The sequence below is a fragment of the Pteropus medius genome, unplaced genomic scaffold, assembly GCF_902729225.1.
Source record: "Pteropus medius unplaced genomic scaffold, Ma_sr-lr_union100, whole genome shotgun sequence".
NCBI classification, from domain to species: Eukaryota; Metazoa; Chordata; class Mammalia; order Chiroptera; family Pteropodidae; genus Pteropus; species Pteropus medius.
The window spans coordinates 33,245,483-33,260,105 of record NW_024340696.1 but is presented as its reverse complement, the minus strand read 5'-3'; the positions used below and the strand labels follow the sequence as shown (position 1 = coordinate 33,260,105).

At 35.3% G+C, this 14,623-nt stretch overlaps 1 protein-coding gene across 6 annotated transcripts in view; it reads left to right on the top strand.

The window, feature by feature from the left end:
* ROS1 (ROS proto-oncogene 1, receptor tyrosine kinase) overlaps window positions 1-14,623 on the top strand; it is a 112,115-nt gene that overhangs the window by 42,846 nt on the left and 54,646 nt on the right. For 4 of the 6 annotated variants that reach the window (XM_039871073.1, XM_039871039.1, XM_039871060.1 and 1 more), the window contains 8 exons: window positions 2,181-2,677; window positions 3,904-4,116; window positions 5,193-5,303; window positions 6,320-6,498; window positions 8,352-8,543; window positions 12,377-12,477; window positions 13,669-13,886; window positions 14,208-14,368. In XM_039871073.1, the coding sequence (XP_039727007.1) occupies window positions 2,181-2,677; window positions 3,904-4,116; window positions 5,193-5,303; window positions 6,320-6,498; window positions 8,352-8,543; window positions 12,377-12,477; window positions 13,669-13,886; window positions 14,208-14,368 (1,672 nt within the window). The remainder of the gene's footprint in view (window positions 1-2,180; window positions 2,678-3,903; window positions 4,117-5,192; window positions 5,304-6,319; window positions 6,499-8,351; window positions 8,544-12,376; window positions 12,478-13,668; window positions 13,887-14,207; window positions 14,369-14,623) is intronic. The other 2 variants (XM_039871067.1, XM_039871049.1) reach the window with 2 other exon arrangements.

Sequence of the window (14,623 nt, the reverse complement as noted above, 5' to 3'; positions counted from 1 at the left end):
TTTTTCACAAATTGACCTTCTTGAAAAAGAGCGTTCATCATTGATTTAAAATCAAGTTTTTCTATTCATATTCATTCATAGTTTACTAGATATTTGTTTCAATATCTTAGGTTTGAATGAATTACTGAATTATAGAAAGTTTTTTTGAAAAATCCTCTGTTGTAAGGAAAATACTTTGGACTCTCTGGATCTTATTTTTCTCATTTGTAAAAATCTAAGATCCTATGAAATATAACTTTGGTGCTGACAATTACACAAAATGACTCATCCTAAGGGTAATGAATTTCACCCACTAAGTCAATCCCTCAAACTATGTCTCAATTAGGTTTTTGGTGGCTCTTTTTCCCATTAGAACAAAATTAATTTGTGCTTAGGTTTTAAGAATATGACTAGAAATGATGATAATTAATAGTGCTTCTAAGTGCATTACTTCCAATAATTCATTTAATCCTTGTTCAATACTATAATCCAGATACTTTTAATATCCTAATTGTATAGCTAGGAAAGCAAAGTACAGGTTGACTTAGTAATTGCCCAGGATCGCACAGCTATTTTTCAGTGAAACCAGTATGTGACTTCCTGCTCCAGAGCCTGTCTTCTAATCATCTCCTCATACAATAATACAGTTTCTGAAACAATCAGATATACCTTTAGCAACATTTTTATGGAATGTTCCTAAAAATTCCAAATGTGTGAAATTGTTGATTCTCCTGCTATTAAAAATGGTTTCCTTTATGCTGTTTCTTTTTCGCACCATCGAATTAGTCACTTAACTGCATTTGCACCTTTCCCTTTGCTCCCAATCCCTGCTTCATCCCCATCACCTGTCTTTTTCCCTCCAAACCCCTGCTCTCCTTACCTCTCTCCTCTCTTTATTTTCCTCTCCAAAGCAGCAATGAGTATTAAAGATGTACATTTCACCCTGCTTCAGTATAAGGATTATAATCTTTACCCTAGATCTTTTTCCTTTTATCTACTCTAAAATCCCTCCAAATTCTCTTAACAATTTAAATTTGGAAAAGAAAAGCAGGAGGTTAAGAGCCAAGTTGTTTTGGCCTTTTGCCTGCCACAGCCCTCCCTTAAGGAAAAGAACATAGATTCATATCTCAACATGGAGTTTATATCTTAGGATATTGTTCTAGCACAGGAGTCTCAAGCATATTGATAAATATTTGGAATAGTCATTAAGGAGAACTATAGCAGGTCTGAATAGAAAAAGGAAAATGATTTGAGAGTTGTGATGAGATGCTTAAATCCTGCCAATCCATGGGGTAGTAATATGAAAGATTTACTAAGCAAAAGTATACTTTTATTAATATCTGTCTCTGTGGTCACAAATCCCAAATCAGCTACACTTAAATGAATAGTTTGATGTTTTAGTTAAAATTCTATTTACAGATTCGATTATCAATAAAATATTTTGGTGACATTTCATTTTTCATTATTAAAAATTCACCTGCACCACTGCCATGATGTTTGGCTCCAAACTGTGTATTTTTTCAAAATTATTCTATTGGCTCCTTTTTCCTGATTGCTGGGTGGTCCTTCTCAGCTGTTATGTTAACTGTACAAGTTAACATGATTTGTAAAATGGTAACTTATTGCCTCACTTAATTGTCAGTATTTTAAAAAGCTTACTCTACTACACATGCAAAATAGTTTTGTTAGATATTTAAAGCAAAATAATAACTGTGAGGTTTTCACAAAAATGATTTAAATGTTCTTGCTTTCTTCCATTTTATCGTTCGCAATGCATGGGAAACTATATTGACAGAATTAGACTTAAAATGTGTGTATTTTGGAAAAAAGAGTTTTATAATAACATGTTTAGCCATGTAACTTTTATATACTATGTTTTCCTTTAAGAGCATGCTCATTAGAAAATCTTTAAAGACCTTTTTGTTCTTAAGTTCTATGATTCCTTAAAAAGTCACATGTATGATGAGGAGACTAAGCATTATAAGTGAGGCTGAAATTTCCAGTGTTCCAACTCTAACTTAAGTGAATAGAGCATATGTTTAGTAAATACTTTTACACATTTGCACCTTGGGAAGCTCTGTATTTATAAACTCTGGCGATGCATGGTTCTGATTGAGCAACAGGATAAAGCAATGGGCTGAGGAGGTTACTCATCCACCTTTGCGTTGAATCACACCAGGCTTCTTTTGTTCTCATGTCAGGTATGTCTTTTATCTCCTGAGAGATGGCATTTATAGAGTAGATCTCCCGGTGCCATTTGGTCGGGACTCGGAAGCCGTGCGTATTGTGGAGAGTTGTACATTAAAGGACTTTGCAGTAAAGCCACAGTCCAAGAGAATCATTTACTTCAATGACACCGCCCAAGTCTTCACGTCAACATTTCTGGATGGCTCTGCTTCCCATCTTGTCCTACCTCATGTCCCCTTTGCTGATGTGAAGAGCTTTGCTTGTGAAAACAATGACTTCCTGGTCACAGATGGCAAGGCTGTTTTCCAACAGGATGCTTTGTCTTTTAATGAGTTCATCGTGGGATGTGACCTGAGTCACATAGAAGAGTTTGGGTTTGGTAACTTGGTCATCTGTAGCACGTACACCCAGCCACACCCCCTGCCAGGCCGCCCGCAGCAACTCTCGGTGCTCTTTGGCTCCCACCAGGCCCTGGTTCAGTGGAAACCTCCTGACCTCGCCATAGGAGCCAGTGAGTGCCCTCCTCCCAGCCGGTTATGGCCTCACTGGAAAGAAAGGAAAGCTTGAACTGTTTGACGTTGTGACTCAGTTTTTGAGAACCCATGTGTGATTATTCTATCATCAACCAGAAGCGCTTCTTAGCTCAAAAAAAGTGTTTACACGTTCGTTCTGCATTTATTAGTTTTGCATTTAAAGGATCTCTATATTTCCTATATATATCCCAACGGAATGGTTCAGGTATTTAATGAGTGTCTACTAAGAGCCAGGCACTGATATTCCAGTCTGAATAAATATATTAACTAGGGGGATAGAGCACTTGGGTTGAGATTTTTTATTCATTGTGATCTTGCATGAATTTGAGCAACTCCCTAAAACTCTCTGAACTTGAAATTCTATCGCTGGAGAGGCAGTTTGTGTGGTGGTTAAGCAAGTGGGTGCTAGAGCCAACAAGCATAGACTCAAAGGCTGGTCTTGCCGTGTATTACCAGAATGACCCTGAGGAAGTTACTTAACGACTCCTGTGCATCGGTTTCCATTACTAGAAAATGGGAATATTAATTGTGTCTTTTTATGAGATTATCATACAGTTTAAATTAAGGTGTATCAGTAGAACACTTAGAATAGTACCTAACACAGAAGTCAGCAAACAGTTTTCTATAAATGAAGGACCAGATAGTAAATATTTCCAGCTTTGTGGGTCATGTGGTCTCTGCGTGGCTACTCAGCTCTGCCTCTGTAGTGTGTAAACAGCTATAGATAATATGTAAACGGGCAACTGTAGCTGTGTTCCAGTGCAATTTTATAAAAATACGCAGTCGGCTAGATTTTGCTTGGCTTGGGCTTCTGGGAGGAAGGTGCTGTACAAGCACTGAGACTCATATTAGAGTCATCATGAAGTATTTGTTTTTTGAAGCCCGATTATACCTGGAGGTGTCATCAAACACCCCTTTGACAAGTCTATGCAGCCAAGCACACAGCTTTGACTGGGGAACAGTGTCCTCTGATTTATTGGGAATAATGTCTCCTTCGATCAAGCAAAATGAGTGGCCTGGGTGGAATGGACACCGCCCTAGTCATATTGTCAAACTAACCATGATGATTAGTGGAATAACAGGAACTACTTGTCCAACTATCCTTCCATTCAAAGCGAGACCGTAGATTAAATAACTGACAATCCTTTATTTGCCCTTGCTGATATCATCCTGCTCAGTAATATCATTTAACTCTTCTGATTAGGCCCTTCCGCCTGGCAGAACTGGACTTACGAGGTGAAAGTATCAACCCAAGACTTTCCTGAAATCACTCGTGTTTTCTCTAACATTAGTGGGACCATGCTCAATGTACCCAAGCTGCAGAGTGCTACGAAATACAGGGTTTATGTGAGAGCGAGTTCTCCCAAGGGGCCAGGCCCTTGGTCAGAGCCCTCGGTGGGTACTACCCTGGTACCAGGTGAGAAAATGTTCTTCATTTAGGGAGCGGTTCTGACAAAAAAAAAAAAAAAAAAGACTTACACCCTGCGTCCTTTAAAATTCCTCACCTCTGATGTGGTAAAGGAATTTGAATGAGGGTATGATGACCTCTTCAGTATGTGTTTATCTGAGATTAGGAAAGCACATAAAGCACTGTGTGATGTTTAATTTATGTGTCTAACCTGCTATTTTAAACTTTTCAAGATATTTTTGAGGAAACAGTATAATTTTCTTTTTCTTTATGGCTTTCTCCTTTCTTATGGTTTACTAAGTGTTAGCACTTCTTGAACTCTGAAGGTCGTGGTGAGAGAAGTTGAGGAACTGTGAATTACGCTAAATTCCACCCTCTTGGTTGAAAGAAAATGGAAAGATAATTGTATTGTTTATATTGCTATTCTCACAATTGCTTCTAGGTGCTCTGAATGGAACCATGGCAACAAATAGCCAAAAAAAAAAAAAAAATCATCCATGATCATGACATTGCTATAGAGGCAACATCACACATTCTCTTCACATTCTATTTCAAATATTTTCATAAAAATCAGAAAGTATATTTGTTATAATAGAGAATTCTATTAAGCAGATACAATTACTCATATACTTCCACAGTATTTTTTAAATGTTGATATTCTTTTATTTTATAAAGGAAATCTTAGGGTATAAAATGTGTGCTTGAAAAGTGTGCTTTCAAATGAACAGGACAGAGACTCATGGACATGGACTATAGACTAGTGATTACCAGAGGGTAGGGAGAAGGAAAGAAGGAAGAGGTAGATGAGGTCAAAGGGGTCAAATATGTGGTGACAAAAAGAAATCTACTTATGCGTGGTGAACACACAGTGTAAATATATATATGCCTTACTGTTAAGGTGTACAGCTGAAACTTATTGTATTTCGTTAACCAAAGTCACCATAAAAAAAAAATAAATAATTTAAAATTAAAAGAAAATAAATGTAAATATATATTAAAAAAATGTGCTTTCTGTGATATTTCTATTTTTCTTTTCTTTTTCTTTCTTTCTTTTTTTTTTCCTTTCTTTTTTTTTTACCAAACAGCTACAGAACCACCATTTATCATGGCTGTGAAAGAAGATGGGCTTTGGCGTAAACCATTGAATAGCTTTGGCCCAGGAGAATTCTTGTCCTCTGATATAGGAAATGTGTCAGGTAAACACCAAGTTCCTTTACACCTGGATGACAGGTTTCTACTCATAAGACTTCCTAAGCTATTCAACAGATCAAAAGAATTGAGTGTTTTGGCATTAGATCAATAATGAAAAGAAAAAAAGTTGATTGAACTATACTGCTAGTAAGAATATTAAGAAAATGTCACTTCTCAAGTAGGAATGTATTTATTACTTCACAAAATGTGAGTTTATTTATTGATTTATGCCTGCGTCAGGAAGGCTTTGATATACTTCTCATGAATAGTAACCTATCAATGTCACTTCACAGTATGCCTCAGTAATTTATTATAAGTTTGCTATGAGACTGGAACATAGGAAGTCTGTATTGAAGTTCTAATTAAAGTGTAAGAAAGAATTTCTTAACAAAGAGGATTATTAAGTAATAAATGGGTAATTTTGCCTGGAAGAAATTAGAATGGTCTTCGTGCTAGAATGATATAACAGATCTTGCCAGCAGATGGCATCTTCTATAATTATCTAATTATCTGACCTATTTTCTTGGCCTTTATAAAAAGTGGGCAAGTGCAGCAACATTTCTGACCAGCAAAGGAGTTGGGCTTAGGAGGTAGCGTGGTACTAATGGAAGGAACAATGCTTTGGAGTTGGCTTGAATCTGGGATGCCCCCTCTTTTCACTTGTGAGACCTTAGGCAGAATACATAATCTCATTGAGCCTTGGGTTTGCCATGTCAAAGATATGGTAATTCCTACTTCATAGCTTTGTTTTAAGAGTTAAGTAAGATATATAAAAGTGCCTAGGAGCATTTCTGGCCAATAGGAGATGCCTAAAGAATATTAGTTCCTCTCTCTAGTTTTAGGGGTTAGAATTTTGGGGTAACATTTTTGCAATTTTCTTGACAGATCCTTAAAATTCTAGTGAATATCTGTTAGTATATGCTTTAAAATTACATTGAGGTGCATGTGTGATTAGTTGATGCTCCATGTTTATGTTGGCATGTGTGAAAAAATAACTGTTACCAATTCACTTTGTTTTGAGACATGGATTGGTATAACAGTAGCTTCTACTACAGCGACATGAAAGGTGATGTTTACGTGTGGCTGCTGAATGGGACGGATATCTCAGAGAATGATCGCATACCTAACATTGCAGGAGCAGGAGCTTTAGCTTATGAATGGCTAGGTCACTTTCTCTACTGGGCTGGAAGGACATATGTGGTAAGTTAAAGCCTGGCATTCTGGATGCTCTAGAACAATGCCCACCCACTTTAGTGACTGCAGTGTCACTTTCACAATATTTTTCATACTTGCGTATCACCTATGCTATTATTTAATATTTGTCTTTAAGCCTATTCACTTTTTAATCAAAATGCATTTATGTGTGAAGGAAATTTTATATCACTATTTGGTATACCATTTTCAATAATATCTTTAAATAAATATATTAAAATGTTCACCAATGAGTCAGTGTCCTGGAGGAAGATGATTAAATGAAACTAAGTGAAGGGACTATTTTCAAAGGTGTGGCCAGGCTAAGGAAAACAAGTAAAGGATGCTGAAGCATGCCCTGGGCTAGCAAGTGTGGAAAGATATAACTATCTTCAGGCATAAAGGGGCAAGGGAAAGGAGAAGAACCTGTGGGGGCTATAGCTTTGGGAGAGTTGCTGATATGAAACCCAGCCGCTGTCAGAACGTATGGTCTGGCAAGGAGAGATCTGGGGGAATAATTACCCAAATCCCTCTTTTATTCTGCCCTCCGATCTTCTGCCAATGTTTCCACTGGCTAAACCTTACCCAAAGCCGGAGAACAAGGGAGTGCAGTGGATGCAGCCCAAAGACAACAGCCTCCAGGGGCACAGAGTAGGGTTGAGAGGATTGAGAGTGGACCTGAAGGTAAAATGGAGACATCTTGTGCATCTGCGTAGTGGTACACTATGAGAAAGAGAAGGATGGTTAATGATGAGAATACTGGTCTGACAGATCAAGAAATATGGTACTGAATCATTTTCTAATCAAGAGGGAGGTATCGTCCAATGTTTTATTAATTTAACAGTCATTTATCTATTACCATTGTGTTTAGAGCCTTGAGAATAGGCATAGTAGGGAATATAAAGTAAATAGTAGACATGTTCCTGCTCTTTTTTAAAAAAGAAATACCAACTTTAATGAGATATATTCACATAACATAAAATTACCCTTTTATTATATAAAATGGAGTGGTTTTAGTATGTTCAATGTTGTGTAACCATCACCACTTGCCCCTTCTCTTTTGATGAGATAAAAATACATCCATGAAATAATAGAAGAAGCATACAAAGCAATGTATTTAGAAGCAAAGAATATGGTATAATCTGAATTTATACATGCCAATGACATGTAGACAGAGTTGAATATGGTTAATCAGAGAATGCTCCCTAAAATAGGTTAGTTTGAAAATACTTTAGAAGGAAGTGGAAGAGTGGACATAAAAACTGGGTTCAATGTTTACTCCCTTATAAAACTGTTTAACTCCAGGAAAAATTATTTAACTTCTTTGAACCCAGTTTACTTATAAAGAAAAAGTAGGGCATAGGCTTAATAGGTTAATGTGAAGGTTACAAGAGCTTATATTATAAAGATTAAAAAAAGGGAGAATGCCTGGCATAATATAAGTACTTGCTCAATAATGGCAGTAGTTAATATTCGAGAAAATACTGGTAGAAAGGAGCAAGGAGAGATATCATTATTTACCAGGATGAATACATCTTCTCCAGGAGTCCAATTAAATACATTCTTATTCAGCAGCGTTTTGAGTGTCTGGATATATGATTAGGAAGAGCAAGAAGTTTAACTCAGAATAAATTTATTTCCTTTCTCTTTAAAAACATGAAAAGAGATAAGCTCCATGAAGGCAGGTACTATGACTATTATGTTTCGAAGGCTTAGCACACTACCCAGCACATAGTGCCAATAAATATTTATGGTTGAATGAATGGGTAAATGCAGCAGTTTACTGACAATTGCAATAAACTATTCAGAAATCGTAATGTCATTTGAAAATCACTAACTGAGCATGTGATTATGTTTTATAGATACAAAGGCAGTCTGTGTTGACAGGACACACAGATATTGTGACTCATGTGAAGTTATTGGTGAATGACATGGTGGTGGATTCAGTTGGTGGCTATCTCTACTGGACCACACTATACTCTGTTGAAAGCACCAGGCTAAATGGAGAAAGTTCCCTTATACTACAGGCACAGCCTTGGTTTTCTGGGAAAAAGGTGACTAATTAAAAATAAAACTTCATAGATTATTTAATAATTCTAAATAGTGCTATTGTATGATTATAATAATACTGTTTCTGCTTATTGTGAATGCTTAAGGTAGAATCTGAAAGGAAATACCTTTAAAGTAAAATCTTGATATAACCAAAATTTCTCTAACTCTTGCTTGACTGTCATAATTGATGTAAAATATAATATAGAGATTTTTTTTGTAGTTTGCCTTATCTTGAATGGACCCACACTTAAAAAATTTTTAATTTTTGACTGTTTTTATAGTCTGCAGGAATTCTATTGGATATATTAAGAGCTTGTTTGGTAGTGATTAAGAGTTTTATTATTTTTTAAATCAATTTTGGGTATTGACTGCTCTAAAAACTATGTGACCCATAGGCAAATTATTTGACTTCTCTAAATCTGTTTCCTTATATGAAAAATGGGAATTTTAACAATTGTTCTACTTCTCAGGGTTGTTTTGAGGATTAAATGAGATAATTCATGATAAGTAGTGAGAATTGTTTCAGGCACATGAAAACTACTCAGTAGTTAAATTCTTATTATTGTAACTCAATCTGAAAAAAATCTGATGTAAGAATGTTTCTAAAACAAATTTTACCTCAACTTCTAGAAGTAATGCCTATTTTTCTTAATACTTGTTCAGCTACCCTCTATGTATCTATCTAAATTCCTAAATTTTGTTTTCTCTCATAATAGTAGTGTACGTCTACTGTAGGAAATTCAGAAATTACAGAAGGGCATTACAGAATAGTATGAATAAATCATTTATACTGTTTCTACCCAGGATATTCCTTAATTTTTTTCCTTTTTTTAAAAGTTTTTTTTTTCTGTCAATCGAGATAAAATATACATAATACAGATATATCGGATCATTTATAAACAAATAAATTGTTGAGTCACTCGATCCTCAATTCCATAGGCTATCTGGGTACTAATTCCAAAAATATTTAAGGATACCTGATTTGCATATACAGGTTATAACACAGATATTTAAAATAGAGATTTATATACCATACCTAGAAATTAATCATTCCTGTCAAATAACAAACTGGTTCCTTACTTTTATTTTGGAGCCTCTTGAATCTGAATACAAAGAGAGTATATTTTTAATGTCTCAATAACTGTTAGGGAAAGCACTTTTATTTTTGCAAAAACATATTAAAGGTAATATTATCTCAAGAGTAACTTCCTATCGATGGGGCTTTGTCAGTAATTTCTTCACTGCTGTGATCTGGTCATCTGAGCTATTTCCTCTTAGGAAAGTTCTAGTGGCCCTGGGGACTTTTCTGTAAATGAGTAAATCATTAGATTTCTCACCTTTCTTTAAATTCACACTCCAAATCCTCTCACAGCTTGGTAAGTGTTGTTGCTTGCTGCCTGTATAAATCTATGTTCTGGTTCCATTGTTTGATGTCTTATCCATCTGCCTCCATTTAATTCTGATGGGTATTTTGAAGACAATACATTTTGCACCAAGCAAAGCCCTCTCCATTTCATTGTTGTCCTTCATATGTTACACACAGATTTATTATGGAGTCATAAGATACTTTGTAATCAACAGGTATAATAAAATAGTGAGACAGTTATTTATAGAAAGACTTACAGTATTTGTGTGATAAAAAGGGAGAATGAAGTGAGATATTCATCTAAAGTAAAAAACTTTTTGCCACATCTGATGGGTTGGGCTCATAATATATAGTTCATTTTAGCACAAGATTAAAACTTAAAGTTCAAAGGAATTATTTCCATGGTATGGGCACTATTAGACATAACAATGGTACCAAATATTCATGGAATACCCTCTGTCTCTGTTTAAATATGAGCCCAAATGATTGATGTAAAGGAATGAGGTAATGACCCAACACCTTAATTTTACTTATAGCTTGAATAGTTTGTTGTGTTCCAGCAAAGGGAGCTATAGAATCTCCTTTATTAAGAGATAAAAAAAAAATGTTGCTATTTGAGACAACATGGATGGACCTAGAGGGTATTATGCTAAGTGAAATAAGTCAGAGGAAGACAAATACTATATGATTTCATTTATATGTGGAATCTAAAAAATCAAAGGAAATGAACAAACAAAATAGAAATAAACTTACAGTTACAGAGAACAGATGGTTGCTAGAGGGGATGAGGAATGAGAGAATGGGTGAAAAAGTGAAGGGAAATAATAGGCACAAACTTCCAGTTATAAAATAGAAAATCATAGAGATGGAATATATAGCATATGGAAAATATTCAATAATATCATAATAACTATATGGTGGCAGATGGTTACTAGACTTATTGTTGTGATCACATTGTAAGGTTTATAAATGTCAAACCATGAGGTATACCTGAGACCAAAATAATATCATATGTCAACTGTAATAAAAAATAAATTTAAAAAGAGATAAAAGAGCTAATCTGTTTTTAGAAAACTCTAGTGCATCTCATTATAAATAACTAAACAAGATTAATCTGATTTCACTTTAACTGAAAGAGTCATCAGTAAATCTCTTTTAGCCTGAAGCAAGGACATGATTCAACTTTCAAAAGCTGGGAATTGATAGAATAGATTTTTACCTTTTGGGAAACGAGGAGGTTGAGTTTTCTTAAAGACAGAAGGCTGTGATTTATATGACCACTGAAGTTTCTTGCAGTCGTGTGCCTCAGGATTATTTCTTTGTAGCAGGCCTTAGGTAACTTGCCAGTAAATATTTTTAGTTCTTGGATGCCTTACTGTAGCTAGTTACATTTTTCACTGGCTCATTGATTTTGTTTATATGCTGTTGTATCTTGCTAAAGATGTAGTCATCAACTTAATCCTCTCTGATATTTCTCAGTCTCTAGGTCTGCTTTAGAGAGAATGTACTACTCTGAGCTCTAACTCCTGACAATCTCGCTTATTTGAACAAAATACCTGTAAAGCTAAAGAAAGCAAAAAAGATCCCTTGGATAGTAACTTCTGTCCCATGCACTCTATTTCATAGGAGAAGCAGACTATCCTCAGGCCTCACCTAAATAACTGGACATAAAATTAAGACGGGGTGGTAGCAAGAAGACAAAGAGAAAGTATTAAGAAGTAGTTTTCAGATGTCAGCCAGAAATAGGGCTTTTAATATACATGACTATCCAATTACAAAACATAAAAACCTTTTGTGTATTATATTTTCAAAATGTGTCAGGATGTTTTTGTTTATAATGAACAGAAAATACAATTAAAAAATTTTGACACCATTGGTTCTCAAACTTGGTGACATATTAAAATTATCTGGAGAATTTGAAAACATGGGAAACTGTGTTTCATCTTCAGAGACCATAATTTAATAGGATGCAGCCTGAGAAGTGAAACCTTTAAACAACTCAGCAGGTGATTCTAATGTGCTGCAACGTTTAAGAACAACTGATTTAAAGAACAATGGCATTCACTGTCTAACGTGGCTGAAGAGCCCAAACTCATGGCTCGCTTTAGGACAAGGCTTGACACAGTGGCTCAAAGTTCCTGATTCCGTAGGACCTGGAGTGTGATTGAGAATGTATTTGTAACAAGTTCCCTGGTGATGCTGGTGTTCTGGTCCAAGAATCACCAGAGCTAAGTATATAGAAGTGAGTACTAGTTCTTTTAATGGTTTTTAGGAAATCAGTGCTTATATCCAAATTACATAGTAATAGGCATACTCATAATTTTTATATTCAGTGAAAGATAAAAATGACTGAGTTTATTATTCCAAAGAGGATTTTAAAGAGCAATTTATAGCTTAAGTGTGACTTATTCACAAAGATATCCTTCGAACATGGATTTGATTTGTTTTCTTATCTTAATTTCAATTTAGGTAGTTGCTCTAACTTTAGACCTCAGTGATGGGCTCCTGTATTGGTTGGTTCAAGATAGTCAATGTATGCACCTGTACACAGCTGTTCTTCGGGGGCAGAAGTAAGTAATATCCCTTAAAGGCAATTGATTGAGAAGAGAATGACTTGCCCCTTACTTATAAATGATAACGCCTGAGAATTCATTCTTTCAATAAACATTTACTAATTATCCACTGTGTGGCAGACATTTGGCTTGTGGGGAAAGATAGGTTTGTAAATAATTAATTGCAGTAGAATATGGTGAATACTGTAATGGGATATAAAAAGAGTGCAGTGGAGACACTGACAGGTAGGTGAAAGTCCACAAGGCAAACTGGATACTGTCTTCACAATTGAGCAGATATAAAAAATGGTATTTTGCTAGAAAAGGACTATATAGCACTCGTGAACGTGGTGCTTCTTTATAAGGTTCACAACTCTTAGCTATGGTCCTCTGAGGTAGTTTCCATTTTTTTTTTTTTTTTTCAAGGAGGTATTATGAAATTCTCAAAACAGAACTTTTATTTATTTTGATTTGAAATGCCATACTTTTCTAAGAGGGGAATGTCAACACTTTAAAAAGATTTAGAGAAATTAGAAAAAAGGTTCAATCTCCACTCTAAAAGGTTGAGTATCATGGAGTTAGATTTACTGAGTACTAGGCAACCAGAATAATATTAGAAATAACTAAGCAGATTTTTAAAGTAAAAAATCCTTGTCAAATTCCCTGTTATTGAGATAAAAACTGTAAAGGCAATTTAAATAAGTCTGTTTACTTGAATTCCCTGGTCTGAAGAGGAACATTTGACTAAGCTATAGATTTTGATAAGTATCATTGAAACAACAGTGGTGACTAATATAAAGTGGAGGATCAAACAGGCTAGAATAATTAAAGCAAATGATAAGATGCCTAACCAAGAATAGGGGAAAATTTGACTCAACCAGGAGAAACCAATCAGTGGGTTGTGCTTTTGCTCTAGGAGTATTACCCCAAATCACATTTATTAAACTTGTGTAACACTCTTGCCATTGTAGTATCACATTAATAAGAAAAACCCTAGAAAATTTGCTTTAGGAATACTTTAAGCAAAATGTAAAAAAAAGATCAGTTTAATATAGAACTAAGAATAATGACAATTATTGTTGCAAAGTATTTTTCTTTGTTTTCATATACACAAAATGCACGCTAACAAATACAGATTTTCTTCAGTACTTGAATATACCAGCCCATCCCCCACTCCAAATACACACACTAATTGGTGCCATGTTTTAGCAGCGCTGGGGATATCACCATCACAGAATTTGCAGCCTGGAGTACTTCCGAAATTTCCCAGAATGCACTGATGTACTATAGTGGCCGGCTCTTCTGGATCAATGGCTATAGGATTATCACAGCTCAGGAAATTGGTCAGCGAACTAGTGTCTCTGTTTTGGAACCAGCCAAATTTAATCAGTTCACAATTGTCCAGACATCCCTCAAGCCTCTGCCTGGTACAATATTTTATTCCTGCTTACTCTCGCTCCTCCATACTTTCCGTTAAGTAAATGTTTAGGTTGGGATTTTTTTCTTAAGAATTATGTTTTAAGAGGAACAAGTCTTTAGTAATTTCTGTTGGTTTGTTTGCAGTCAGCTTACTCTTAACCCAAATTTACAGTTGGAAATGGTCAGAAAAAGATGATTTTCAGGACATATTAAAAAAAAGGGAAATTTTGTTTCAGTACTATTAGTAATTGTCATTAATTTTCCATGTTTTTTATGATGATTGATAATCCTAAATTCTTTCTCCCTCTATCCTTTCTTTCATTTCCTAGGGAACTTTTCCTTTACCCCTAAGGTTATCCCAGATTCCATTCAAGAGTCTTCATTTAAGATTGAAGGAAATGCTTCAAGTTTTCAAATCCTGTGGAATGCTCCCCCAGCAGTGGATTGGGGTGTAATTTTCTATAGTGTGGAATTTAGTGCTCATCCTAAGGTATGGCATTGGTTCTACTAACTTCCATTTCTCAAACAGACTGTACATCTGCATCCACCCTGCGCACACTGATTTGTACTTTTTTCACTTAACCAAGCCCATCTCTGTGGCTGTTCCCCTAGCATCTGGTCATCAAGATTGTTCCTGAAAACCTTTGTCTACAGCCAATCTCTATCCACTTTGTGGTCAGTGTTAACTGATATATTAGACACTTTAACTGGTTTATATGGAACAACATGGAACTTACCAACATCA